A 26,770-nucleotide genomic window follows, 5' to 3' on the forward strand; every position below is an offset into this window, starting at 1 on the left:
AAGAGCTATGGACAAGGTCACCCCTGCAGAAGCAGCTGGGAGTTGCCATCAGGCTCTTTGATGCCTGCCCTGGACTGGATGCCCCCTTCCCAGGACGGGGAAGTCACGGGGACAGAATCCGTTCTGCTCTCTTCTGGTGGGACTGCCCTGGACCCTCAACCTGTAAGATCCTCCCTGCTTCCAAGAAGGCCTGTATCCCCTCTGACCTTCCCAGTCTGGTCCCGACTGCACCTCCCAGCCTGCACCTCATGTTCATCCCCCTCGGTGACTTAGGTCTCCCACCAGCCCTCCTGCCTCCATCATCCTCTGTCCCCCTAAGCAGAGCCCAGGCTCCATGTCGGGTGTGACGTCCACTGATGTCCACTGCCTCATGTCTGGGGCAGCTCATCAAGGAATGTGAAGGGACCCGGGGGGACCGGGCAGAGGAAGGGGCGGAGGGTGGAAGAGGGGGTAATGCCTGGTACTCCTGGGCCAGGACAGGACATGGAGATACTTTCAGGCCGACCGTGCACACTGGGCATCGTCTCCTGAAGGGCCTCACAGGGACATGGCATGGTCGGGGGACCACTGTGGGAGGCCGTCATGCCGCGGTGGGGTGTTTGTGGGCAGGGGTCCTGGGTGCCATGGCGGCAGGAGGAAGCAAGAGCGAGCACACCCGCCCATTTCCCTGAGAGGAGCTTGTTAGCCGGTGATGTCTGAGTCTAATGAAATACGAAAGGATTAAATTCTGGGAGAGTCTGGCATATTCACTTATTCCACACTTAGACCACTAATTCCACACACTTTTTTCCAGCCCAGCTGCCGAACAGGAAAGAGCTTGAACAGACGGGTCAAAGGCCATGAGGAATCAGACGCGAGTGACGGAATTCATCCTGCAGGGCTTCTCGGAAAGGCCGCAGCTCCATCTTCTCTACTTCAACCTCTTCCTCTGCCTCTACGCCACGGCCCTCTGTGGCAACTGCCTCATGATTGTGGCCGTCGCCTTCAGCTCCAGGCTCCACACACCCATGTACTTCTTCCTGGTCAACCTGTCTGTGCTGGACATCATCTGTACATGCACCGTGGTACCCAAACTGCTCGCGATCCTGGTGGCAGAGAAGAGAAGCATCTCCTACAGAGGCTGCATGGCCCAGATGTACTTCCTGTCGTGGTCAGTGGCCGGGGAGGTGCTGCTCTTCACCGCTATGGCCTATGACCGTTACGTGGCCATCTGCCAGCCACTGCACTATAGCTCCATGATGGGCCCGGGGGTGTGCGCCGTGCTGGCTGGAGCCGTGTGGGGCATCAGCGTGCTAGGAGCTGGCGTCAATGCCTGCCTGATGTTGCGGCTGAACTTCTGCGGCCCCAACGTGATTGATCACTTCTTCTGTGAGATCCCCCCTCTGCTGTTACTCTCCTGCTCCTCCACATATGTGAATAACATCATGGCAGTCATGGCCGACATCTTCTTTGCCATGCTGAACTTCCTGCTCACCATGGTGTCCTATGGCTTCATCATCGTCACCATCCTGAAGATTCGCACAGCCGAGGGGAAGCAGCGAGCCTTCTCTACCTGCTCCTCCCATCTCACCGTGGTCACCTTGTACTACTCCACCATCATCTACACCTATCTGAGCCCCGGCTCCAGCTACTCCCCCGGGATGGGCAAGGTGATGGCTGTACTCTATTCCACGGTGAGCCCCACCTTGAACCCTCTCATCTACAGCCTGAAGAACAAGGATGTCACAGCAGCCCTCAGGAAAGTCTTGATACTCGTGGTCAAAAACCTGTAAATTGGCAGTCTCTAAAGTTGTGTTCTTTGTTGCTCTCTGACCACTGACCCTTATGGGATGTATCCCACCTGTTATAAATACCCTCTTTCTATGTGACTCAAAACACAGCTTTATTGAGAAAATATTCCTATATGAGTTCTCTCTAACATCGCAGTGACTTGTGGCTTTTGCCCACCTGTCACTGGAAGTTTGGAGTTCCTGGAATATAACACACGGTAAGGTGCAATGGATGTGTTGGTTACTTCTCAGACCCCTGGACCACACACCAAACCAGAGTCTCTATCTTTGTCTTGCTGACTTTCATGAGGTGGGAGCCAGCTCAACTCCATCATAAATGCCCCTGCAAACAAACAAACAAAATGCCCCTGAAAACCTACCCGAAGCTCTGCTCAGGCCACATGGGTCTCAGCTCCAGATTGCAGAGGGGAGGCTCCTGCCATGGTGGACCTCGTGTGTGGACCTGACTGCGCTCTGGGACACACAGACAGCCGGTTGGACGTTATTTCGGGTGTGTCTGGGAGAGATTAGCATCTGAATGGACAAGCCGGGTAAAGAAGGTCATAGATCTTCCTCCCCAGTGGGGGTGGGCGTCACGGGGGCGCTGAGAGCCGGATGGAACAAAAAAGAGAAGGAAGGGTATGTTTGCTTCCTTGGCTGGAGACTCAGAAGAGGACTACAAATTGTCCCCGGTTTGGAAGTCTGGTCTTGGGCTGAATGACTCCATCAGGTCTTGTGGTTCTACAGTTTGCAAACGGCTGGTAGTGGGGCTTCTTGTCTTCCATAAATGCATCAGCCACTCCCCAATAATAAACCTCCAAATCTATGTATATATGAACATAAGTAGATACATACATATATGCACACCGTATTGTACCATATCATGCATGTGATTACATGTGCATATGTGTATATATGTGCATGTTATCTATGTGTGTGTATGTGTGTGAATAGATATAGATACAGATCACCACAAGTCCAAAAGTACGTGTACCTCCTACTGGTGGTTTCTCTGGAGAGCACGGACTACACCCTCTCCCGTCCCGTGCAATGACTGCCTTGGAATCCCCAGCCCAGGGACGCGACAGAAACCTCATGAGCCACAGCAACACCCCCTTCGAGTCTCGTGTGCACATTGCTCCTTCCACGTGGGACACTATTTACTGCTTAACACATGCTCTTTTCACACCCCTGCTGCACATTCAATCCTGAGTAGTTTTTCCCTAGCCAGCCTGAGTTCGGTCTCTCCACTATCTGCTCCTAGTGCTTTCTTATTTCCCTCACAGCTAATCATTCAATCGATTATGTAATTAATATCTGTCGCACTGGGTTTCATTAAGAAAGGGGCTCTGGATTTTGCACACCACTGCATCCTCACAAAACACGGGACCTGGAGCACAAGAGGTGGTAAATAAATGACAAATGATGCACAGTGCCTCTGACTTGTCACATCTGTCAAAGACGAAGACGCGCAAACCCCACTATGGGACAGTCTCCCTGCTGGCTGCTCCTGCCTACAGACACAGCACACGGGCTCACCGTTGTCCGTTCCATCACTTCGTGCGGTGGCAAAAAGTGGAAACTGCCTAAGTGCCCATCAGTGAGAACATAAGGAAGCGAGCTGTGGATTTACCACACCTGGGCTATCATCCCGAATCCATCCATTTAATGTGGAAATACATCACACCTGGAATTTCCTGTTGGGTGTTTTATCCATGGGGACAATATAATAAAAGCATAATGTAAGGAAGAAAAACAAGTTGGAAATAAATAGATGTAGGTGGCAAACATTGCCATATTTATAAAAATACTGAAATAATGGGGCACCTGGGTGTCAGGCAGTTAAGCATCTGCCTTGGCTCAGGTCGTGGTCTCGGGGTCCTGGGGTCGAGTCCTGCATCAGGCTCCCTGCTCCGCTGGGAGTCTGTGTCTCCCTCTCCCTCTGCCAGCCACTCCCCTGCTTGTGCTCACTTTTGCCCTCCCCCCTCACACTTGCTTTCTCATAAGTAAACAAATACAAAGATTTTTTTAAATCACTGAAGGGTGCCTGAGTGGCTCAGTCAATTAAGGGTGTCCCTTCAGCTCAGGTTATGATCCCAGGGTTCTAGGATCAAGTCCCACAGCCGGCTCCTTGCTCAGCAAGGAGCCTGCTTCCCCATCTGCATGCCCCTCCCCTTTTTTGTTCTCTCTCTCTCTCTCTCTCTGATAAATAAATAAGATGTTTTTTAAAAACTAATGAATCAGAATTTTCATTTTAACAGGTTCCCTGGGGGGTGCTTCATAAGCTAAGGTATGAGTACACCCGACTTAGGATAAAATCAAGACTTTCCTGTCTCCCACTATGTGCCCATCATGGTATCTGGTATTCTTCCTCAACACAGAGAAAACTATAGGAACCCCTCAATGAAATTCCTCTGTTTAGCAGATAATTCTAATTCATATCCTGTTTGTTTAAAGAAAAGTTGTCATAGCAGCAATGGCCACAATCACCAAACTGTAGAAAGAGCCAAGATGCCCTTCAACGGACGAATGGATAAATAAGATGTGGTCCGTATACACTATGGAATATTCCTCAGCCATCAGAAAGGATGAATACCCAACTTTTGTATCAACGTGGATGGGACTGGAGATTATGCTGAGTAAAATAAGTCAAGCAGAGAGTGTCAATTATATGGCTTCACTTACTTGTGGAGATTAAGGAATAGTGGAGGACATTAGGAATAAGAAAGGAAAATTGAATTGGGGGAAATCGGAGAAGAAGATGAACCGTGAGACTGTGGGCTCTGAGGAAAAAATTGAGGGATTTGGAAGGGAGGGGTGGGGGGTTGGGTGAGCCTGGTGGTGGGTACTCAGGAGGGCACAGATTGCATGGAGCACTGGGTGTGGAGCATAAACAATGAGTCTTGGAACACTGAAAAAATAAGATAAAATAAAAAGATGTCAGTATCATTGATCAGAATGGCTAAAATTAACAGCACAAAAAAAATTAACAACACAAGAAACAACAGGTGTTGGCGAGGACGGGAAGAAAGGGGAACTTTCTTACACTGCTGCTGGGAATGCAAGCTGGTGCAGCCACTCTGGAAAACAGTGTGGAGATTCCTCAGGAAGTTAAAAATAGAGCTACCCTATGACCCAGCAATAGCGTTACCGGGTATTTATCCAAAAGATACAAGCATAGTGATCTGAAGGGACACCTGCACTTCAATGTTTATAGCAGCAATGTCCCTGGTAGCCAAACTCTGGAAAGAGCCCATCTGTCCATAGACAGATGAATGGATAAAGAAGATGGGATAGATGTACAATGGGACATTACTCAGCCACCACAAGAATGAAATCTTGCCAACAACATGGATGGAACTAGAGGGTGTTGTGCTGAGCAAAATAAGTCAGTCAGAGAAAGACGGTTATCATATGAGCTCACTCATGTGGAGTTTAGGGACAAAACAGAAGATCAGAGGAGAAGGGAGGGAAAATAAAATAAGATAAAAACAGAGAGGGAGGCAAACCATAAAAGACTTTTAAATCCAGGAAACAAACTGAGGTTTGCTGGCGGGGACAAGCGGGGAACAGGGTAACTGGGGGAGGGGCACCGAGGAGGACACGTGACGTAACGAGCGCCGGGTGTTGTGTGCAACTGATGAATCACTGAACTTTACCTCTGAGACTAATAATATAGCATATATATGTTAACTAAATAGAATCTAAGTAAGTACGTTTTTAAAAAAGAAAAGTTGTCAGTATCATAATCTGAGTTTTTGAAGGTACCGTTTTTAGTAAATATGGGTAGTTTAGCCAGCTGGGCTGTGCTGTAGTCCCCCCGAACACGCCGGTGGTCTGTAGGCCATGGGTCACCTCTATATGGCATGGCTCAGCCACAGGCAGTTCCCGGGGCTCCATGGGACAGACACCACACAGCACACGAGTTCCCCCGTGACCAGGTCCTGGATACACCATTGGCAGGCTGTGGGAAGCACCATAGGCTGCTTCGAAGGGTGACACTGTCCTTGAGTGCTGAAAACAGTATCGTAGGGAAAAGAGTTCTTCTAAATCCTCTCAAAATAGTAACCACATGAATGTTTCCAACCAGCCAGCCAGCATCTGAGTTTCTGTCATTCTCATCTTGCCTGACTCCAGGAGACAAATGAATTGACCACAGGATGTTGCTTGGCACTAGCCGCTGGCGACTCAGCACATAAAAATGGCTTCAGTTGCTCCCTTTGGGCACTCTAGCCACTTAGAATTCATCTCCCAATTTTGCAAGCACTTAGTCGTATTTCTAAATTGTAACTGATTTTACCACATAAAGCTGTGAAGATCCCTAATGTAGCACATCACCTCAGTGGGTTAGGACAATCAAACAAAAAATCTGATTATAATTAACCTTGAATAACTTTTCCCACTTCCTCTATACAAGAGTAGATATGTATTTATCACCACTGCGAACTGTTACATGAAGACAGTGGGAACAGTTCCAACAGATGCTTGGTCTTCCCTGGACCTGCCCTCCCCCTTGCACACACACCCCATTTCTATCCCCAGAGTAGTCCCCGTTAACTTGTTCTTTTATGTTCTACGAGAAAACTTTTGTTGTGCATTGCTAAACAAATACTGGATAGCTATTTATCATAGCATTTATAGATTTTTATAATTTTTTTCTTTTATAAAGTGATTTTATTTAACCAGGTATTTATTGGCCACAGCAACTTTCAAGACACATCTCCAAAGGCAATGGGAACAAAAGAAAAAATGAAATTTGGGAGCTTCATCAAGATCAAAATCTTTTGCACAGCAAAGGAAACAGCCAACAAAACATAGAGGCAACCTACAGAATGGAAGAAGATATTCGCAAATGACACTATAGACAAAGGGCTGATAAAGAAGATCTGTAAAGAACTCCTCAAACTCAACCCTCAAAAAACAGATAATCATGTCAAAAAATGGGCAGAAGACATGAACAGACACTTCTCCAATGAAGACATACAAATGGCTAACAGACACGTGAAAAATGTTCAACATCATTAGCCATCAGGGAAATGTAAATCAAAACCACAATGAAATACCACCTCACACCAGTTAGAATGGCAAAAATCAATAAGACAGGAAAACCAAATGTTGGCAAGGATGTGGAGAAAGGGGAACCCTCTTCCACTGTTGGTGGGAATGCAAGTTGGTGTGGCCACTTTGGAAAACAGGGTGGAGATTCCTTAAGAAATTAAAAATAGAGCTTCCCTGTGACCCTGAAATTGTACTACTGGGTATTTATCCCAAAGATACAGATGTAGTGAAAAGAAGGGCCATCTCTACCCCAAAGTTCATAGCAACAATGGCCATAGTCGCCAAACTGGAAAGAGCCAAGACACCCTTCAATGGACTAATGGATAAAAAAGATATGGTCCGTATATAGAATGGAGTATTATGCTTCCATCAGAAAGGATGAATACCCACCATCTGCATCAACATGGACGGGACTGAAGGAGATTATGCTGAGTAAAAGAAGTCAGGCAGAGAAAGACAATTATGATATGGTTTCACTTATATGTGAAACATAAGGAACAGAGCAGAGGACCATAAGGGAAGGGAGGGAAACTGAAGCGGGGGAAATCAGAGATGGAGACGAACCATGAGAGACTCTGGACCCCGGGAGACAAACAAGGGTCAGGGGCGAGAGGGGTTGGAGGGGGCGTAACAGGGTGCTGGGCATTAAGGAGGGCACATGTGATGAGCATGGGGTGTTGTACACAACTAATGAGTCGTTGAACACTACATCAAAAACTATGAGGTGCTATACCTGCCTAACTGAATTTAAATTGTTAAGAAGTTAAGCCTGGGGCGCCTGGGTGGCTCAGTGGTTAAGCTGCTGCCTTCGGCTGAGGTCATGATCCCCGGGTCCTGGGATCAAGTCCTGCATTGGGCTCCTTGCTCAGCGGTGAGCCTGCTCCTCTCTCTGCCTCTGCCTCCACTCTGCCTACTTGTGCTCGCGCTCTCTCTCTCTCTGACAAATAAATAGATAAATAAAATTTAAAAAAAAAAAAAAAAAGCTAGGTGAAGTAGAATAGACTGAAAAGTGAGCATCTCAGGTGACCCATAAGGCAATATTGAGCATCTGTCAGATATGTAAGTGGATTCCCAAGACTGGAGTGAGGGGTGGAAACAGCAAAGAAAATTGGTCAAAAGTTTTTCAAAGATTTTCTAGATACAGGAATCCCCACAGTCACCACAAGCAGCATGAACACATAACAACCCATCAAAACTCACCGTTGTGCAATGTCTGACAATCAGTAGCGAACCGTAAGAGGAATCAAAGGCATAAAGAAAGGTCACACATGAAAGAACAAACATAAAAAACCGCAAGCAGATTTCTCGTTGGAAGATGTGCAAGCCAAGGGCGCCTTGGTGGCTCGGTCGGTTGAGCGTCTGACTCTGGCTGTCAGCTCAGGTCATGATTTCGGGGTCCTGGGATCGAGTTCCGGTGCGGCTCCCTGCTCCACAGGAGGCCTGCTTCTCCCTCTGCCCCTCCCCCACTTATGTTCCTTCTCTCACTCTCTCCCTGTTAAGTAAATAAAATATTTTTTGAAAAGGTAAATAAAATTCACATTTATCTAGATTGACCATGAAAACATTAGAAAAGCCTCAAGTTCCTAAACTCAGAAACAGAAGTGGAGGCATTCCAACCCAACAGAACAGAAGTGAACGTGGTGCGCCGGGAGCCAGCACGCGACAAAACCCAGAGGGAACGCGCAGATCTCCAGAAACACCAACTACCAAACTGACCCAAAATAAACAGAAAATCTGAGAAGACTTATAAAAAATAAAGAGAATGAATGAGTAAACCAAAATCTCTGAGCAAAGAAAAGCCCAGCCCCAGACTGTCCACTTCGCTCATAAAGGAGACAATGGAACATGAGTGTCCGGACTGAGGCAGAGAGGGTGTCCGACACCACCCAGCCGCGTGGCAGGGGAAAACCCTTCAGCTGGAAAGGAAAGGAGCGTTTCTCAACACAACCCAGGCCGGACGTGAAAAGCCCACAGCGTGCACGGGGCTCAGCGGCGGTGGCCGGCAAGCTCCCCTCGCAGCGGGGGCAGATGGGACCCCTTTCCCATGGCTCCCAGTCAATGCCAGATGCACGCTCTAGTTGAACAATGAGGCAAGAAAAAAGAAAAAGGCATTCAGATGGGAAAAACAAGTAAAATATCTGTATTCACAGAGACATGATCCTCTATGTAGAAAACCCTACAGAATCCTTAAAAAAAGAAACTATTAAATAAATTCAGGAAAGTTGATGGTACAAGATCAATACATAAAAATCAGCTGAACCTCTACAGAGCAGCGATGACCAACGCCAAAGGAAAGTGAGAGAACAGTGCCCTTCACAGCGAAAGAAAACACAATCTTCCTGCTTCCCATCTGAGCCCGGCCTCCGGGCGGTGCCCACGCTGGTGCCCCGGCCCCCGAGGGCAGTGGGACAGCAGAGACACCTGCACCACGGAAGGCCTCCGTCCACACAGGCCCGGAGCCCTGGCTGAACTGGGCGCCTCCAGGCGTGGACACCGCCCAGCCACACTGCAGCTCCCGGCACACCACGTGGGCCTTGGCCCAGTCCAGGTGGGCATTAGAGACGGTGCCCCAGGTCAGGCCACACCTCACTTCCAGAGGCTGGCACAGGGGTGCCCGGCGCACCCCAGCTGGGCCTCCTTGTGGCCTGGGGAGGACACTGAACTGAAACAGTCCATCTAGGGCAGGGGAGACGTTTGGCAGGCCTCCGGGCAAGGGACCGACTGCCCCACCCTCCAGGCCCACAGGGAAGAAGGACACAGGAGGACCAGGATCCCTTGGCCCAGCACAGCCCCCATGGGCCAAGGGGTCCTTAGGCCAGGACTGAAAGTCTGGGGGTGGGGCGACCCGTGGATTAGGAGGACCGTCTCGTCCCTCAGCGTCTCCCAGGTCCCAGCCCCACGCAGACTGTGACAGCAAAGGCTCACTTCCCACCTCCTCAGGCCACGTGGGGGCCAGGGATAGATGAACACAGCACCCTCAGCTCTGTCCTGGGGGCCTAGGGCCCCTTCCCCAGGCCGGGACTGTGTGCCTGACTGGAACGTGCATCGCCTGGTCAGTCTTCAACCCTGGTGCCTAGTCACAGCCCGACCAGGGCACTCAGAGCCCTTGTGGGGGCAGGGGGGCATATGCGCCAGGGCCTCCCAGTGTTGTCTGCTCCCAGCAGCCCCAGTGACCCCCAGACACGGCCTCCGGAGCGAGAGCACAGGAAGGCTGTACATGGCAAAAATGCTGCACTCAAGGACCCTTGGTCCAGAAATTTCAAAAATTAGAGATCAAATATTCACCTTCCATCTCAATTTGGATCCTTAATTTTAATTTTCCTAAGTTTGCTCACACTTTATTTCAATGGTGTCCATGACATTAAGAAATTAAAGATTTAGCAAAAATGAACGCCCGAGGATCCTTTCCTGAGGAATCTCCACAGAGTGAGGGTCTCGGCTCTTCACCTGAACACAGACGGTTCACTCTGCCTGCAAAGGGCTGAGACAGCCCGTCTCTCTGGGGCCCAGGTGCTGTGGTCCCCTCCGCTCGGGGACCTCTTGGAGCCCAGGGCCCTGTGGACAGCAGCACACTCACCTGGAGGGGGCATCCAACAGGCCAGGAGGAGGGGTCTCCCACCGCTGCAGCCCCCTGGGCACGGAGAGGGGGCCCCATGCCCCTGCAGGAGGTGGGCTGCAGCTCAGCAGGGAGCAGTTCGGGAAGGAAGCGCCGCCCACCTCCCAGCCGCCCAGGGCCACCCTGCCACACCCACACAGCACCAGTGGCAGGTGGGGAGGCCTGGGCTGGGCTTCCCACAGACCCAGGTGTGAGGCTCCTGGAGGCTTCCTGGAGGCCCCACCTTCCCTTGCCCCACGCAAAAGGTCAATCCAAGCTCCGGGGGCGTTGTGGACAGACAGCAATCTGCTCGGAACCCTTAAAAAATGCCTGACTGTGGTCAGCCATCACGAAGGGTGCACACACCTCTCTTTGTGAGGACGGGGGCTTCAGAGAGCCGTCACAAGTGCAACGGAGTGAGGATAAATGATAGAAGACACGTGCGGAGGGCTACTCGGCAGACATCGGGCACTTAACACGGGCACGTCTGCGCGTCTCCGGAGCGAAACACGCAGCACACGGACCATGCACCGCGTCAACCGCACTCATAGATGCGCATCAGTGCATAGAAAAGGTCTCGTGGGTGTCGATCAGGATGCCGAGGTGTTCATTTCTGGGTGTAGAACAAGTGTTTTCCAACCTCTTTCTTGGTTCTATAAGTTTTTGCATTTGCGCTAAGAAACGCGTATTATTTTATAAACAGAATCAGATCAGTAATGGCTGCTATCCAAAGCTTTGCCAGATGACCCGTTTTCGAGAGGGCCGCTCAGGTTTTCAGACAGTATGGAGGAGGCAAGGAGAGCCTGGAGAGGGCAGGAGGCCCCCATCCGCAGAACCCTCTGGGCAACAGCTCCTGAGCCACAGCCTCTCCCAGCACTAAGTGGCACCCCCAGCTCGGGTCTCAGGGCACCAGGGACCTGCAGTTGCTTCGAGTGGGTCCCCCAATGCACTTCACTCACAAGCTGCCTAATCAGAACCCTACAAAGGGACTGAAAGGGCGAGGGCCCCTGGGAGAGAGCTCGGCACATAGCCGGAGGGGGCACCGTCCAGCCCGGGCAGCACTAAGCACTTGGGAAGTGCGGCACACGTAGGGGAACCTTGCACACTCCCGACCCTCTCTGCTCAGCTGACACCCTTACACTGCTCTCCGCGTCTTCCAGGTCCCCTGTCCCATGCCCAGACCCCCAGAGGGATGTCCCCAGTTCCTGCCAGCTCCCTTCTCTCCTTCCTGACCCCAGGGACGCACTCCTGCTGCACCTTCCCCCAACCCCCAGGCCCGCGGGATGTCCAGTGCAAAGATGCAGAGGGTGTGGCCAGCGTGTGGTCAGGGAGAATGTGGTCAGGGGTGTGGTCCTGGTTGGGGTCCAGGTGGGGACCTGGTTGGGGAGGGTGTGTCGGGGGGAATGGTGGGAGGGAGCGAGGGGGGCAGGCAGTGGCCAGAGTGGGCGTGGCCACAAAGGGCTGCGTCCCTCTGTGAGCGCTGGGGACCCCGACACGGCAGAACACCGGGGCCGGTTCCTGCGCTCTCTGCGAGGCGGCGCTCCAGGAGCTGGTTCTTCCGGGCCCCGCTCCGACGACGCCCCACGCCGACGATGCACGCCCGAGACCCACGTGAGCAGGACGCTGAGGGTGCGGATCGCGGAAGACGCGCGCCCACATGGGACCAAGGCGAAGAGGGGGTCGCTGAGAACTGCACCTGGGCTGGGAGAGGTGGTCTGAGGAATGCTCCTGAGATGAATTAATGCATGAATGAGTGAGTTCAAAGGGACTTTAATGACATCTCCTTTTGAAGTGAGGACAATGAAAGCCCCCCAGGGCCTGGGCTTCCTCCCCAACCGCCCCACCCCCACCCCGTGTCACTGATGTCGCCATGGCCAGCTCACTGTCATCACGTCCCAGGGCATGCTGTGTCTTCTGTCTCAGGCCAAGCTTTGGGGCAGAGGCTACAAGGAGCCCCACCTGTGTTGAAGGAGAAAGACGCACGTTGGGCCCCTTGGCCACCCCTCCGAGCCCCCACCACTTCTGGGCCCTGGTGTGTCACTTGAAACCAGAGGCCAGACAAGGACTAGAGCCAGGGTCACACTGTACCCCCTCCCACCCTGACGGCTCAGGCCCCTGCAGCCGAACAGGACAAGGCACTAGAGGAACCCTGGGGGCAGCCATGAAAAGAAACCCAAGGGAAACTGCAGGACCCTCTCTAAACTCCACATCCCCCACAAGAAGATTCCTGTCGAGGGAGCAGCTCTGAAGGGACAACCCAGCCTGTGGCGCAGGAGTGAGGGACATGGACACACGGGCAGATGGCTCTCAGGGTCTTTAAATGTAGGCACTGGCCAGTGCAGAGCCCCGCACATAGGAGCAGTACAGAAGGAAGAGCGCGACAGATGCCAGCATGCAGAGGTGCACACCGGTGGGGCTCAGGGGTGCCTCCTCCTCTTCCTCCTCCTCCTCAGGGCCCAGGTCTGGCTCCGCTGCATCGTCATACTCCTCCTCCAGAGCCAGGTCCTGGGACACTCTGGGTCCCTCGTCTTTCTCCCCCATGGGGACAGCTCCAATGTCCTCATAAACAGCTTCCGAGGCCAGACTCCCCAACATTCTGGAACCTGAAAAGGCCACACCAGAGCCCCCTAGAAGAGACCCTCCCTCCGTCTGAGCCCAACCCCTGCTGGCCCTGTGGGGTCTCCCGTGTAGCCTGGCCTACCAAGAGCAACGTCTCCCACAAGGGGCCACACGTCTCCCTGGGCTCCCATGGCTGTTCAACCCCACCACACAGATGGCATAAGGAATCGGGACACCCCTGGGGACTTGTTTTCACACCCAGGCCACCTCTCAGAAGCAGAGCAGGGTCCATGGTTCCCTGACCCTGGAAACTCATGGGCCCAAGGGTGTCACTGAGAAGTCACCATGCAGTGGGGTCTGGGTGAGACCAGACATGCAGAGCAGTTCCCAGGAGAGAAGGGGCCTGTGAAGGGCTAGGGTCTCGGAGTGTGCACCCCCGGCATCCCCATCCCCAGAGCACATGCTCCCAGCCACACCCACCTACCCCTATGGGCTCTGCCACGGTACCATTGCACCCCCAGGACCAGGGAGACGATAACCAGAAGGGTGCCGAGGACAAGGCAAAACGTCATGGGCAGGTTCCTGGTCTTGAGGGCAGGCGAAGGGGCTGAGGGGTGGCCTGTGGGGACAGTGAGAGGTGGGGTCTCCCCTGTGTGCCTGGGGTATTGTGACCTTGGGTCTGGACCACCTGAGCCTCTCAGGGAGGGGGAAGACACCCACAGGAGAGATGGGCCTTGTGCTCCTCTCCTAGAGATAGCCCTGAGGTCACAGGGCAAAGGTGAGGAAGGGGGGGACACAGGAGGGAGGGGGCCAGGAGAGAGAAGTACCAGGAGGGAGGGGGCCAGAAGGGAGTGAGAGTGTTCCCAGGTCAAACCCCCCAGCCGGTAAAAGAAAGACCCCAGAGAAATGACTGGTCAAGGCCTGGGCTTGGCTTGGCCCTCCATATAGGCTGGCCCTCTTCCTCAGAGGAAGGGGTGTTCCTGGTCCTCCAGACCTTGGCCCAACCAACCTAAGGAGGGGCTGCCTGGGGCCTTGGCACCCATAGGAAACTCCAGGGCACCCCTCTGTGCAGAACCCATTGTAGGGCCCCTCTGAGTTGGGACCAGACAGGAGGGCATGAGCTGAGACTTGGGGGAGAACACACCTACCCGATGTCTGTGCCAGTGCCGGTGGCAAGGCCGTGGTTCCCCTGTCACCTGCAGGAGAAATCAGAGGGATCCGAGGGCAAAGGAGGGGAGGCAGCCACAGCCCTGGGCAGCCCAGACCCTCAGCCAAGTGTCCCAGTCCCACTCAGCCTGAGCCCAACATGCCATGGGACAGCCACAGAGGCAGCCAGAGGAACCCAGCTCAGGTACAGCCTTAGGGCCACGTTTTGGGGGATATTCCAAGGACCTCTTCTGGCAACGCCCACCCCAGCCCCCAGCAATCCCTCCCACCCTGCCTGGCCCACTGCCCCCTGCCCACTCACGGGAGCAGTGCACACCAGCATCCTCCTTGTGTCCACAGTCTCCAAGTCCCCATGGCTCTGCAGGACAGCTCCACAGGGACGACTCGCTGCCACGGCACCCCACCTCATCCAGCCACACAGGGCCCGAGCCTGGCCCGAAGGCGGCCCCTGCAAGGGCACCCAGAGCTGGGCCACAGCCCAGCTGGCGGCACACGACCTCTGCATCTGCCAGGTCCCAGGAATCATCACACACGGTGCCCCAGGAGCCAGCATGCCAGAGCTCCACACGGCCAGAGCAGCTGTCCTTGCCCCCACGCACACGCAGCATACCCTCCTCTGAAAAAGGGAGCTGTGGTCACTGCAGGGCAGGACCAAGATGAAGGGTGGACAGGGAAATGGGCGAAAGGGTACCTGGGCAGCTGTGGGTGGATGAGCAGTTGAGGGTCTCCCCGGAATCCTGTATCATTTTCTCTGACAATCCTATTGGATTACATAGTCACCATCCCATTGTAATTGCCCTGAAAAGCTTCAGAATGAAGTCTGTAGAACCCACAGGATGCCAGGCCCTGAGTCAGGATCAGTGGCAGCTCCTGTGGGTGAGCTCTCAGAAACTGCCCATGTCCCACCTGCACAGGTGATCCAGACCTCCTCTCCAGGGGCACAGGAGTGTGGGTGCCATGGCGCCGAGGGGCACTGCCACAGCGTGGAGTTCCTCAGCCTGCGGCACTCGATGTCATCCACCCAGGAGGTGCCCAAGCTGCTGTGGACAGGCTTGTTCTCTAGCCAGCCCTGCTCCCCACAGCCCAACTGCTTGCAGATGATGGACAAGGAGATGTCCTTCAGGGCATTACTGCACACGGCGCCCCATGTCCCATTGTAGAACACATCCAGCCACCCAGCACAGTGGTGAATGCCACCTCGCAGCCTCAGAGCCACTGACCCTGGAAGAAAAGAGCAGTCAGGCCAGGGGAAATTTCCAAGGGAGGAGCCAAAACGTAGAGGGTCGCAGCACCAGGATCAATGTTGCTCATGGGCATCTAACCCCTCAATCACACACCCCCATGACAATCTCCCACCCCAGGGAGGCAGGGAAATGTTAACCTCAGGGGACCAGAATGAATCCCCAGCTGCAGGATCTTAGCGGGTGTCAGTTAATTGTCCAGAAATCCGTCCTTGGAAATCGTTCAAAATACAGAATAATCCAAGTGCTAAATGAGAAAAATTTAGCAGCCCATAATACTTTATCCCTCAAGACTGTCATTCAGAGTAGAAGAAAAGATCAAAATCTTCCAGGACAAACAGAAACTAAAAGAATTTGTGATCACTAAACCAGCCCTGCAAGAAATATTAAAGGGGATCCTTTAAGCTAAGAGAGAGTCCAAAAGTAACAGAGACCAAAAAGGAACAGAGACAATATACAGAAACAGGGATGTTACAGGTAATACAATGGCCCTAAATTCATATCTTTCAATAGTTACTCCAAAGGTAAATAGACTGAATGCCCCAATCAAAAGGCACAGGGTATTGGAATGGATTTAAAAAACCACGACTCATCAATATGCTATCTGGAAGAGACTCATTTTAGACCCAAAGGCACCTGCAGATTGAAAGTGAGGGCATGGAGAATATTTATCATGCTAATGGACATCAAAAGAAAGCTGGAGTAACAATCCCAAATCAGACAAATTACATTTTCAACCAAAGACTGTAAAAAAACATGAGGAAGGACCCTATATCATAATTTAAGGGTTTATCCAACAAGAAGATCCAATAATTATAAATATCTATGCCCCTAACATGGGAGCAGTCAATTATATAAACCAGTAAATAACAAAATTAAAGAAACACATGAGTAATAATACAATAGTAGTAGGGGACTTTAACACCCCACTCATGGCAATGGACAGATCATCTAAGCAGAAGATCAACAAGGAAACAAGGGCTTTGAATGACACACTGGACCAGAAGGACTTCACAGACACATTCAGAACATTCCATCCTAAAGCAACAGAATACACATTCTTCTCCACTGCACATGGAACATTCTCCAGAACAGATCACATATGGGGTCACAAACCAGGTCTCAACCTGGGTGCCAAAATATTTGGATCATTCCCTGCAGCAGTCCATCAAAAGGATTATTCACCACGACCAAGTGGGATTTATTCCTGGGCTGCAAGGTTGGTTCAACAACCACAAATCAATCAGTGTGATACAATACATTAATAAAAAAAAGAACAAGAACCATAGGATCCTCTCAATAGATGCAGGAAAAGCATTTGACAAAGTACAGCATCCTTTCTTGATCAAACTCTCTGCAGTGTAGGGAGAGAGGGAACGTACCTCAATATCATAGAAGTCATATTTGAAAAGTCCACAGTGAATATCATTCTCAATGGGGAAAACTGAGAGCTTTTCCCCTAATGTCAGGAACATGACAAGGATGTCCACTCTCACCACCAGTGTTCAACATAGTACTAGCAGTCCTGGCCTCAGCAATCGGACTACAGAAAGAAGTAAAAAGCATCCAAATTGGCAAAGAAGAAGTCAAACTCTCATTATTTGCAGATGATATGATACTTGATGTGGAAATCCCAAAAGACTCCACTCTAAGACTGCTAGAAGTCATACAGGAATTCAGCAAAGTGTCAGGATATAAAATCAATGCTCAGAAATCAGTTATATACACTAACAATGAAACTGGAGAAGAAGAAACTAAGGAGATGATCCCATTTACAATTACACCCAAAACTGTAAGATGCCCAGGAATTAACCCAACCAAAGAGGTAAAATACCTAAAAACTATAGCACACTCATGAGAGAAATTGAGGAAGACACAAGGAAATGGAAAAATATTCCATGCTTATGGATTGGAAGAACAAATATTGTTAAAAGGTCTACGCTGCCCAGAGCAAGCTACACATTCAAAGAAATCCCTATCAAAATACTATCAACTTTTTCCACAGAGGTGGAACAAATAATCCTAAAATTTGTATGGAATCAGAAAAGACCCCAAATAGTCAAAGGAATGTTGAAAAAGAAAACCAAAGCTGGAGACATGACAATTCCAGACTTCAAGCTCTATTACAAAGCTGTCATCATTAAGACAGCATGGTACTGGCACAAAAACAGACACATAGATCAATGGAACAGAACAGAGAGCCCAGCAATGGACCCTCAACTCTAGGGTCAACTAATCTTCGACAAAGCAGGAAATAATGTCCAATGGAAAAAAGACAGTCTCTTCAACAAATGGTGTTGGGAAAACTGGACAGCCACATGCAGAAAAATGAAACTGGACAATTTTCTTATGCCATACACAAAAATAGACTCAAAAGGGACAAAAGTCCCAAATGTGAGATAATAATGCATCAAAATCCTAGAGCAGAACACAGGCAGCAACCTCTGTGACCTCAGCCATAGCAACTTCTCACTAGACACATCTCTAAAGGCAACAGAAACAAAGACAAAAGTGAACTGTTGAGACTTTATCAAGATAAACAGCTTCTGCACGGCAAAGGACAAAACCAAAAGACAACCAACGGAATGGTAGAAAGGATTTGCAAGTGACATATCAGATAGTATGCAAGATCTATAAAGAACTTATCATGGGGCGCCTGGGTGGCTCAGTGGGTTAAGCCTCTGCCTTCAGCTCAGGTCATGATCTCAGGATCCTGGGATCGAGCCCCGCATGGGGCTCTCTGCTCAGTGGGGAGCCTGCTCCTTCCTCTTTCTCTCTGCCTGCCTGTCTGCCTACTTGTGATCTCTGTCTGTGTCAAATAAATATTTTTTTAAAAAAAGAACTTAGCAAACTCAACACCCAAAGAACAAATAATTCAGTCAAGAAATGGGCAAAGGACATGAACAGACATTTCTCCAAAGAAGACATCCAAATGGCCAAAAGACACATGAATAAAATGTTCCACATCACTCGGCATCAGGGAAATACAAATCAAAACCACCATGAGATACCATCTTATGCCAGTAAGAATGGACAAAATTGACAAGTCAGGAAATAACACATATTGGTAAGGATACAGAGAAAGGGGAGCCTCTCGCACTGTTGGTGGGAATGTGAACTGGTGCGGCCACTCTGGAAAACAGCAGGGAGGCTCCTCACAGCGTTAAGAATAGAGCTGCCCTATGGCTCAGCAATCACACTGCTAGAGATTTACCCCAAACATACAAATGTCGTGATCTGAAGGGACAGCCGCACGCCAATGTTCATAGCAGCAATGTCCACAATGGCCAAACTATGGAAAGAGCTTAGATGTCCACCAACAGATAAAGAAGATGTGGTTCATATATACAATGAAGTATTACTCAGCCACCAAAAAAAATGAAATCTTGCCGTTTGCAACAGCACGGATGGAACTAGCGGGTATTTTGCTACGGGAAGTCCATCAGAGAAAAACAATAATCACATGATCTCACTCGTATTGGCATTTAGGAAACAAAAGAGATGAACACAGGGAAAGAGAGGAAAAATAAAACAAGACAAAATCAGAAAGAGGGACAAACCATGAGAGACCGCCAGCAGCATCAGAGCAGACCCGCCCTGGGGTTCCCTGTCCCGCCCTGTCCCCCACCCCCTTCCCGCGCCCCTCCCGCAACAGGGTGAAGAGCGCACGTCCAGCCGGGAAGAGGGCGAGCGGAATCCGAGGAAGGCAAGTGTGCGCTGTGTCACTCCCTCGGGCAGCGCGGCCATTTGATACCCAGCTGCCCCAGGAAGACACTGGACGAACAGGACCGACCTGAGCAGACGACGCCCGCGTCCTCCTTGTGCCCGCAGTCCTGCTGGCCCCAGCCCCGCGACGGGCACTGCCACAGCGCAGACTCGCGGCCGCTGCAGCCCAGCTGGTCCAGCCAGATGCGCCCCGAGCCCGCACCGAAGGGCGCGGCCCCCAGGGCGCGGAGGGCTTGGCCGCAGCCCAGCTGCCGGCAGACCACGTGGGCGTCCCGCAGGTCCCAGCCATCGTCACACACGGTGCCCCACACGCCTCCGTGCAGCACCTCCACGCGCCCCGCACAGCGGTGGGGCCCCGCGGCCAGCCGCACCCGCAGGCTCCCTGCAGGGACACGCCGGGAGTCAGGGCGGCCGGCCCGCGGGCAGATGGGCGGGAGGCCCGGGCACTCACTCACCCGAGCACACGACGCCCACGTCCCGCGCGGCCCCCGCGGGTACCAGCGGGGATGCGGACACGTTGCACTGAGTCAGGCGGGTCTCGGTGCCCTGACAGCGCGCGTGGCTCAGCCCCACGGGGACGGCCCCGCGCTGGGGCGCAGGTGCATCGTAGGCCCGGTCAGCCAGTCCGCAGCCCAGCTGCCTGCACACCACGTGGGCGCCGCGCAGGTCCCACGCATCGTCCAGGACGCGGCCCCACACCCCGTCCAGGGAGACCTCCACGCGGCCATCGCAGCGGCTCTGTCCGTCCCTCAGCCGCAGGGCGTGGAGGAGACCTGGGGAGGACGCCCGGACAGAGGGTCAGGGGGAGGGACTCTCCGCCTGTGAAGGGGAGGGGACCACCACCTCCCGGCAGAACCCCGCCCACTCCCAGCCTCCCTCGGCCCGCCCGGCTCCCGCAGACCCACCTGAGCAGACCACGGCAGCCGCGTTCCCCAGGGCACAGACCCCGCTCCCAAGGGTGCCTACTGCGCAATTCCACAAATAGGGTTCTGTCCCCACACAGTGAAACACATCAGGCCAGATGGGAGCGTCCCCGCCCCCAAAGTGGCCTCCTGGGGGTGTGGCCTCCGCGCTGCCACAGTTGAGCTGGTGGCAGAGGACAGTGGTGTCTGCTGAGTCCCAGTGGGCCGCGCAGATGGGGGCCCAGGCCCGCTGCACCTGGAGCTCCACGCGCCCCTCACAGCTGCTGCTGCCGTTAACCAGCCGGAACTCTGAGGAGGGGAGTGGGTGTCAGCATCCCCCTCCCCCACAGACCTGATTCCGTCCTTTGTACCCAGGGCGGTGTCCACGCCATGCCCTTGCCTGCCTCACTAGCTCCCTCCCCTCCTCACCCTCAGCAGCCAGATCACGCCTCTAGGCACGGGCTGGAAGACTATGGTGTGCAACTGGGGGCAGGGGGTGGGGGCACAACCTTCTCCTCCCCTTCCTTCAACCCAGAGGCGACACTTCCTCAACCGGAACACGCACACCCTCCTGGCCAGAGGCATCTTCGTGAGCCTAGCTTAGAGCCCCCAGAGGGAGTCACCGAGGGGGCCCGGCAGGGAAGCCTACTGGAGGCTGGCCCTCCTAGTCTCACCTGAGCATCTGAGCCCGGCATCCTGGCCGTGCCCACACTGGTGCCCCGGCCCCCGAGGGCAGTGGAACAGCAGAGACTCGTTGCCCGCACAACGGAAGGCCTCCGTCCACACAGGCCCAGAGCCCCGACCGAAGTGGGCGCCCCCGGGCGTGGACACGGCCGAGCCACACTGCAGCTCCCGGCACACCACGTGGGCCGTGGCCTGGTCCAGGTCGTCATCACAGACGGTGCCCCAGGTCAGGCCACGCCTCACTTCCAGACGCCCGGCACAGGGGTGCTCACCGCCCACCAGCCGGGCTTCCGTGTGCCCTGGGGGGGGGGGGAACACAAACTCTGTTAGGAGTCATGCTCTCAGGCAAACCGCTCAGCCACCTCCCCGGACTGCAACAGGCTCCAGCCAGGGCCGAGCACCTGGGCCGAAGCAGTAGGTCCGCAAGCCCGGGCCAGGAACGGAGAGCCAAGGGCCCAGACACCCTCTACCTAGAGCAAAGCAGGGGTCACTGCTCACTTCTCGAGACCAGAGGACAGAGCCACCTCCTCCAGGGGCTCACAGGTGTCACACAGTCTCTGCCTGCCCAGGGCAGGGGCCTTAAGGCTCTGTATAGTCTTGGAGGCCCGGTCAAGGCACCTCTCCTGCCACAGGTCACTGCCTTCTTGGGGGCACCCAAGACAGGGGCCCATCCACCTCACTTCAGCCTTTCCTCATTCCCAGAACCGAGCCAGCATCCCTGAGGGCCGCTTCACTTGCCCGTTTGAGGCAGGACTGGGAGGGACAGCTACCAGCCAGCCGGCTCGCGTCGCACACGCGACACTCTCAACTCCACCAGCTCAAATGCTGCAGGACAGCCAGGCCCCCCGCCGGCCTGGGGGCTCTGAGCCAGGACACCTCTGCAAGGAGAACACACGGGGCCCTCGGGGAGGCCCCTGTGGGCCATCCAAGAGAATTTTGTGCGCCCTCACTTCCAGGCCTCTGTTCCAAACAGCTCCGAGCCAGAGAACGCCAGATGGTCCCGGCACAGGGCTCTCCTCTCTGCCTGCCAGGCCGCCCCGACCTGATCCCTCTGAGACGGCAAGGGGCCCAATGGCGGAAGGAGATGGGGCAATTGGGCGGGGAGGACTGAGACCCTTCCCAGCAGCAACTGCCCCAGGGCCCTGCGCTGGGGACTCGGGCGGTGCGCGCGGGGCCTCACCTGTACAGACCACATCCGCGTCCTGCTGGAAGTCACAGCCGCTGCGCAGATTGTTGTTCAGCCTGCAGTTCCGGATGGTGGGCTCGGTGCCCCTGCACGTCATGTACTTCCCGACGACACCCACATCTCGGCGCGGCGCCTGAAGCACAGGCCCACAGCCCAGCTCCCGGCAGAACACAGTGGCCTCCTCCTCGTGCAGGCCGCAGAGGCGATCCACCCCGTTCACATTCCTGATCTCGGGGAGCCCAGAGCAGGGGCTGTGGCCCTTCACCAGCCGGATCTCCCGAAAGGTGCCATCTGAGAACCACAGGCCCATGGGGCTAAAGGTGGGGACTCTGCCGGCCGCTTGGCCACTCGGAGCCTGTGGCCTGCCTCAACGACCAGACTCCATTTGGGCACGGCATTCCCTACACTGGGCCTGGGTTCCAGCCCGAGCCCAGCCCTGCTCCTTCCAGCGCCTCAGTGTTGGGCTGCATGGGGCCCTCTCTGAGAGCAGGTGGTCCCAAAGGCCCCCCACCCAGCAGCCCCCCCCCCCCCCCCCGCTCAGAGGGGCCTGGGCCTGTCACTGTCTTGAAAACCTTGCTGTTTTCCCAGGTCCCTGCATTTTCGCTTTATGCTGGGCGTAGTGGGTCAGCCTCACAGACGGGATGCTACAGAGGGACCTCACAGGTTCTCGGCCACCTAAGTGGCCAAAGACAGCAGAAGACCCTCAAGCGAGACCTCCAAGGGAAAGCATTTGCCCCCTCCTCATTTTGGAAATCATGTTTCGGCCTAAAGTGTCTAGAAGACAGGGTGGTCCTCAAGCCCCCACCCGCCCGTGTGTTCCCCACCACACCACTGCCCTGCTCCTTTGTTCCCTGCCTCCCGGGGGGAGAGGAAAGGCTCCTGCAGCAGGGTCTAGTCTGAGTTACGCGCCGCTGCCCGCCCCCCGCATCTAGAATAGTGCCCTGCAAATAAGCATCTGTTGGAACAGAAGGAATAAAGGACTCACGAGAGATGGAGATCGGAAGGCTTTACAGGTGAGGGCGGTTCTCACGCCCAGTGAGGAGCCCCAGCCAGAGACCCCAGAGCCCCTCCCCCCCCAGAGGCCCTCCTTCCCCTCCCCAGACTCACCCTCCCCCCTCCCCAGACCCTCCCCCTTTCCCTGACCCCTTCTCCCCTCCCCCAGACCCACCCTTCTCCCCCTCCCCAAGCCCCCTCCAGCACACTTACTTGCACACAGAGCCACCACCACCCACTCATGAGGGCACTCGCTCTGCGTCCAGGCCCCGAGGCTGCACTCCCAGAAGGAGGGCTCATCACCCCTGCAAGACACGTTGTGAAGCCACGGCCGCACCATCTCCCCGGGCAACGGGACGTACTTGGGTGCACCCACCGCATGGCCGCAGCCCAGCTGCCTGCAGACCACGGATGCCTCTGCCAACGTCCACTCCTGGTTGCACACGTGTCCCCACTGCTCCTTGTGGCGGACCAGCACCACTCCGTCGCAGGGACTGTGTCTGTACGCCAGCCTCAGGTTGCGTGGTCCGCCTGCAGAAGGACAGGCCAGCCTCAGAGGGGCCGGAACCGTCTTTGTGGCCTGGGGGAGGGAGCAGCTGGGGTCTGAAGACAACTATGTTTGCCTGGAGCCACTTCCAAGGTCTTGCTCTGAGGCCTCAGCGCAGTCAGGTCCCTCAAGGCCCCCAGTAGACGCAGTCCCGAAAGGTGACGGGGTGGGGTCACAGGGAGACCCTCCCACTGTCCCCAGGCAGCCTTGTGTCCTCCCCTCCACAGCCCCCTCCAGTCAAGCTCTCTGCTTCCCTCCCGAGCCCTCTGGGGCCCCCCAGGCAAGAAAGGCCCCTTGTCCTCCACGGTCCTTCCCACCACCCACCACACCTCCCAGTCATCACCCCCACCTCCACTAGAGGGCCTAAGGCCCACCGCACGCCCTGCACCACCCCTGCTCACCCCCACCCCCACCACCTGGCCATCTGCCCTTCCAGTTCTGCCCGCCAAGCAGGCCTCCTCCTCAGGTTTCAGGCCTTGGCAGCTCCCTGGACCAGGACCAAATGGACCACCCTACCAGGACCAGGACACATTTCCAGAAGAACGCCCCGTCTAGGCCTCTGCACCCCGGTTTTTCCTGCACAGCCCTTGATCCCTCATTCTCATGACCCCCTCCTGGGCTGGTGTGGGAGAAACACAACAGCAGCCACGGAGCAGTCTAGGTCCCAGCCTGGGCCACCCCAGACCACATCCAGGGCCCATCCTGGCCTCACAGAGGGAGGAGGCAGAGGGCAGACTCCCGCACACAGACCCAGAGGAAGGCATGTCCCCCTCACCACTCGTCTCACCAACCCTGGAGGGTCTTCATTCAACGCTGGTACAACCCCAGAGCCTCCGCATCCCCCTCCAAACTGTGCACCGTGTGTCTGTGTCTTTCACACAAAACGAGGTCCCCTCTAGCTTTCCCACGCCACTCCCGCCCGATGGCATCACTGGCCACAGACCCCTGCCACCATCACCTGCAGCGCCTTCACTGGCCGGCTCCGAGGCCACCTGGGCCGGGCCCTGGGACAGCCTGCCCAGTGAAATGTCCTTCCTTCAGTTTCCAGGGCCCTGGACACTGCCGCCCTCTCCTGTCTCCCTGCACAACTCACACGCGTGCACACACGTGCGCTCGCACACACCGTCTGACGCCAGCACGACCACTCACCCAGTCAGAGCCCCGTGCTAGCGTGTGCAGCTCCCCCAGGGACTTCTCTCACCAGCAGCCTTTCCGTGCTGGCCCGTCTGGCAGAACCCCCTCGCTACAGCTTCCTACACATGCTCCTGCCTCTTGGTTTCTGGACCCACTGGACCCACACCGCTGTGACCCCCACCTTGCTATTGCAACTCCCTAGAACTGGGTCTCTTCCGTGTCCCAGCACAAGCTGAATGGTCACCCTCATGGCCCAGTACAGCTAGCTCTCCCACTCCCTCAGCAGCGCCGCAGCCCCAGGAAAAGCGGATGGAGCAGCCGCTCTGCAAGAGCCCTCGGCACCTCCCGTCCATGGGGTCACGGGGACCCTAGCCCTGTCCCCTCATTCCACCCGGGCTCTGGCCCAGCCCTGCACCCCGGGTTCACCATGGAGTTAGATCTCCTCAGTCTTTCTCAGAACAAGAGTCTCCAGAGACACAACCTTTGGAGCCCACATGCCCACTGGCCCCAGGATGACCCATCCCCCTTGGGGCTAAGCAAGCACCCAACAGACAGCCGGTCACAGCAGGAGATCCCCACACCCCAGGGTCTCAGGCTCTGCAGAGCGATGGTTTCCAGAAACTTCCACGGATGTGGGGAGGAGAAACTTACCAATGGGGACTGCCCTGAGAGTGAGGAGAAGGGTCCCCAGTCCCAAGGCCCAGAGAACTGTCTTCATGGCTCTGTGACCCCCAGAGCTCAGCCTGCTCCTGCTGCTCCACAGGGACAATGCAGATATTATAGTCCAGAGTCAGACATACTGAAGTAGGAGCCACGCATAGCCTCCAGGAACCAATGGGGACAGTTAGGGCCTTTCTGTCTCTGAGCAGGGCAACCAATGACCTTGGTAGCCCTGAGCATTGCCAGATCTAAGCGAGGGGCCCAGGCTGTGGGTTTCCTCCCACAGTACTAACTGCTGACAGGGTATCTTTACTGAGACCTCACAGTCAGACAGGTCTGATCTGCCCACAGCCACAGCGACAGCATAGCCCTGTATGTCTTGCCCTCCACCCCAGGCCCAGTGGCCTTGGCTCCCCGACACAGTGACACAGTAACACCAGACTTCTGGGGACTAGCAGGGTCTGAGTGGAAGACCCACAGCACCAGAAGAATGAGACAGGCCAGGATAGCCTTGCAAGGCCCCCAGAAGATGAACTGTCATTGGACCTACAGCCACAAAAGTTCATATCCTCTGAACTTAAACAGGATGACAACCTGCTGACAAGGAAGGGTCTCCTAACATCGCAGTCCAGAGTACAAGTGAACATCACCCATCATCTGAAAAACCAGGAGAAAAATAATCTGATGATAAAATACAATGAACTGGTGCAGGTCTCAGAACTATCTGCCGAGGGTTTAAAGTAGCCATCACAAAAGATGCTTCCATGATAAACTGAAAACTCCTTTGAAACAAATGGAAAAAAAAAAAAAAAAAAACAGGAAATCTCAAGAAAGACATAGAAGTTATAAAAATGAACTGCTGGTGAGGGCGTGGAAACACTGGACATTCGTAGGACTGGGAAACGCTGCAGCCAGTTTGGAAAACAGTCTGGCAGCTGTTCATAATGTCAGCCCAGCAGTCCCACTCTTAGGCACTCGTCGAAGAGAAATCAAGTCCTGTCCACACAAAAACCTGTATATAAATGTTCATAGCAGCATTACTCATAATAAGCAAAAAACGGAAGCAAGCAAATGTACATCAATTGATGAATGCATATTTGGACTGTCCACAGCACAGACCATGAGTCAGCCACCCTAAGGAGGGAAGATCTGACACTGGGAACAATGGAATGAATCTTGGAAACATCAGGCCAAGTGCGAGTTGTCAGACCGGAAGTTCACCTGTATGACTCCATTTATATAAAATGTCCCAACTGGGCCAATCCACGGACAGAGAAAGGGAATTAGCGGTTGCCAAGGAGGGTAGAACTGGAAACGACTGCTAATAGGTATGGGGTTTCCTTTGGAGGAAATGAAAATGTTCTGAAATCAGCCAGCGGCAATGGTGGTATAATTCTGAGTCTACTAAAAACTACTGATTATAGACTTTTAAAGGATACGTTTGTGATATATAAATTATAGGCTCAATAAAGCTATTATTCTTTTAAAGAACCAAATAGAAATTATAGAACTAAAAATACAACAGCTGAAGTTTTTTTTAAACTCATTA

At 54.1% G+C, this 26,770-nt stretch overlaps 2 protein-coding genes across 6 annotated transcripts; one reads left to right on the plus strand and one right to left on the minus strand.

The window, feature by feature from the left end:
* The first annotated feature begins 801 nt into the window (after positions 1 to 801).
* LOC131830244 (olfactory receptor 13A1-like) lies at positions 802 to 1,772 on the plus strand. Its single transcript, XM_059172571.1, has one exon. It carries the CDS (start codon positions 840 to 842, stop codon positions 1,770 to 1,772), a length of 933 nt encoding a protein of 310 aa, XP_059028554.1. The 5' UTR covers positions 802 to 839.
* Positions 1,773 to 12,186: 10,414 nt separating this feature from the next.
* On the minus strand, positions 12,187 to 25,468 carry SCART1 (scavenger receptor family member expressed on T cells 1). Of its 5 annotated transcripts, XM_059172718.1 has the most exons (14): positions 25,213 to 25,463; positions 23,094 to 23,411; positions 21,882 to 22,178; positions 20,692 to 21,000; positions 20,021 to 20,326; positions 19,571 to 19,888; positions 19,183 to 19,497; positions 15,055 to 15,369; positions 14,840 to 14,908; positions 14,450 to 14,764; positions 14,130 to 14,177; positions 13,466 to 13,600; positions 12,831 to 13,025; positions 12,187 to 12,381 (listed from the first exon to the last, which is right to left on the minus strand). In XM_059172718.1, exons 1-14 carry the CDS (start codon positions 25,277 to 25,279, stop codon positions 12,311 to 12,313), a joined length of 3,078 nt encoding a protein of 1,025 aa, XP_059028701.1. In that variant the 5' UTR covers positions 25,280 to 25,463; the 3' UTR covers positions 12,187 to 12,310. The 5 variants fall into 5 exon arrangements, with proteins under 5 accessions (XP_059028701.1, XP_059028704.1, XP_059028705.1 ...); XM_059172721.1 differs by lacking the exon at positions 19,183 to 19,497 and having other exon boundaries at positions 12,188 to 12,381; positions 25,213 to 25,459; XM_059172722.1 differs by lacking the exon at positions 25,213 to 25,463 and having other exon boundaries at positions 12,188 to 12,381; positions 21,882 to 22,020; positions 23,094 to 23,221.
* Positions 25,469 to 26,770: the final 1,302 nt, after the last annotated feature.

Source organism: Mustela lutreola, chromosome 4 (genome assembly GCF_030435805.1).
Source record: "Mustela lutreola isolate mMusLut2 chromosome 4, mMusLut2.pri, whole genome shotgun sequence".
NCBI lineage: Eukaryota > Metazoa > Chordata > Mammalia > Carnivora > Mustelidae > Mustela > Mustela lutreola.

What these genes read in the sequence shown, in the direction of transcription:
- LOC131830244 (XM_059172571.1), top strand. Translation starts at nt 840, where the DNA reads ATGAGGAATCAGACGCGAGTGACGGAATTCATCCTGCAGGGCTTCTCG.
- SCART1 (XM_059172718.1), bottom strand. Translation starts at nt 25,279, where the DNA reads ATGAAGACAGTTCTCTGGGCCTTGGGACTGGGGACCCTTCTCCTCACT. An exon ending in CGTGGGCGTCGTGTGCTCGG is followed by an intron (nt 19,498 to 19,570) that starts GTGAGTGAGTGC and finishes GTGTCCCTGCAG; the next exon opens with GGAGCCTGCGGGTGCGGCTG. An exon ending in GGTCTGGATCACCTGTGCAG is followed by an intron (nt 14,909 to 15,054) that starts GTGGGACATGGG and finishes GTAATCCAATAG; the next exon opens with GATTGTCAGAGAAAATGATA.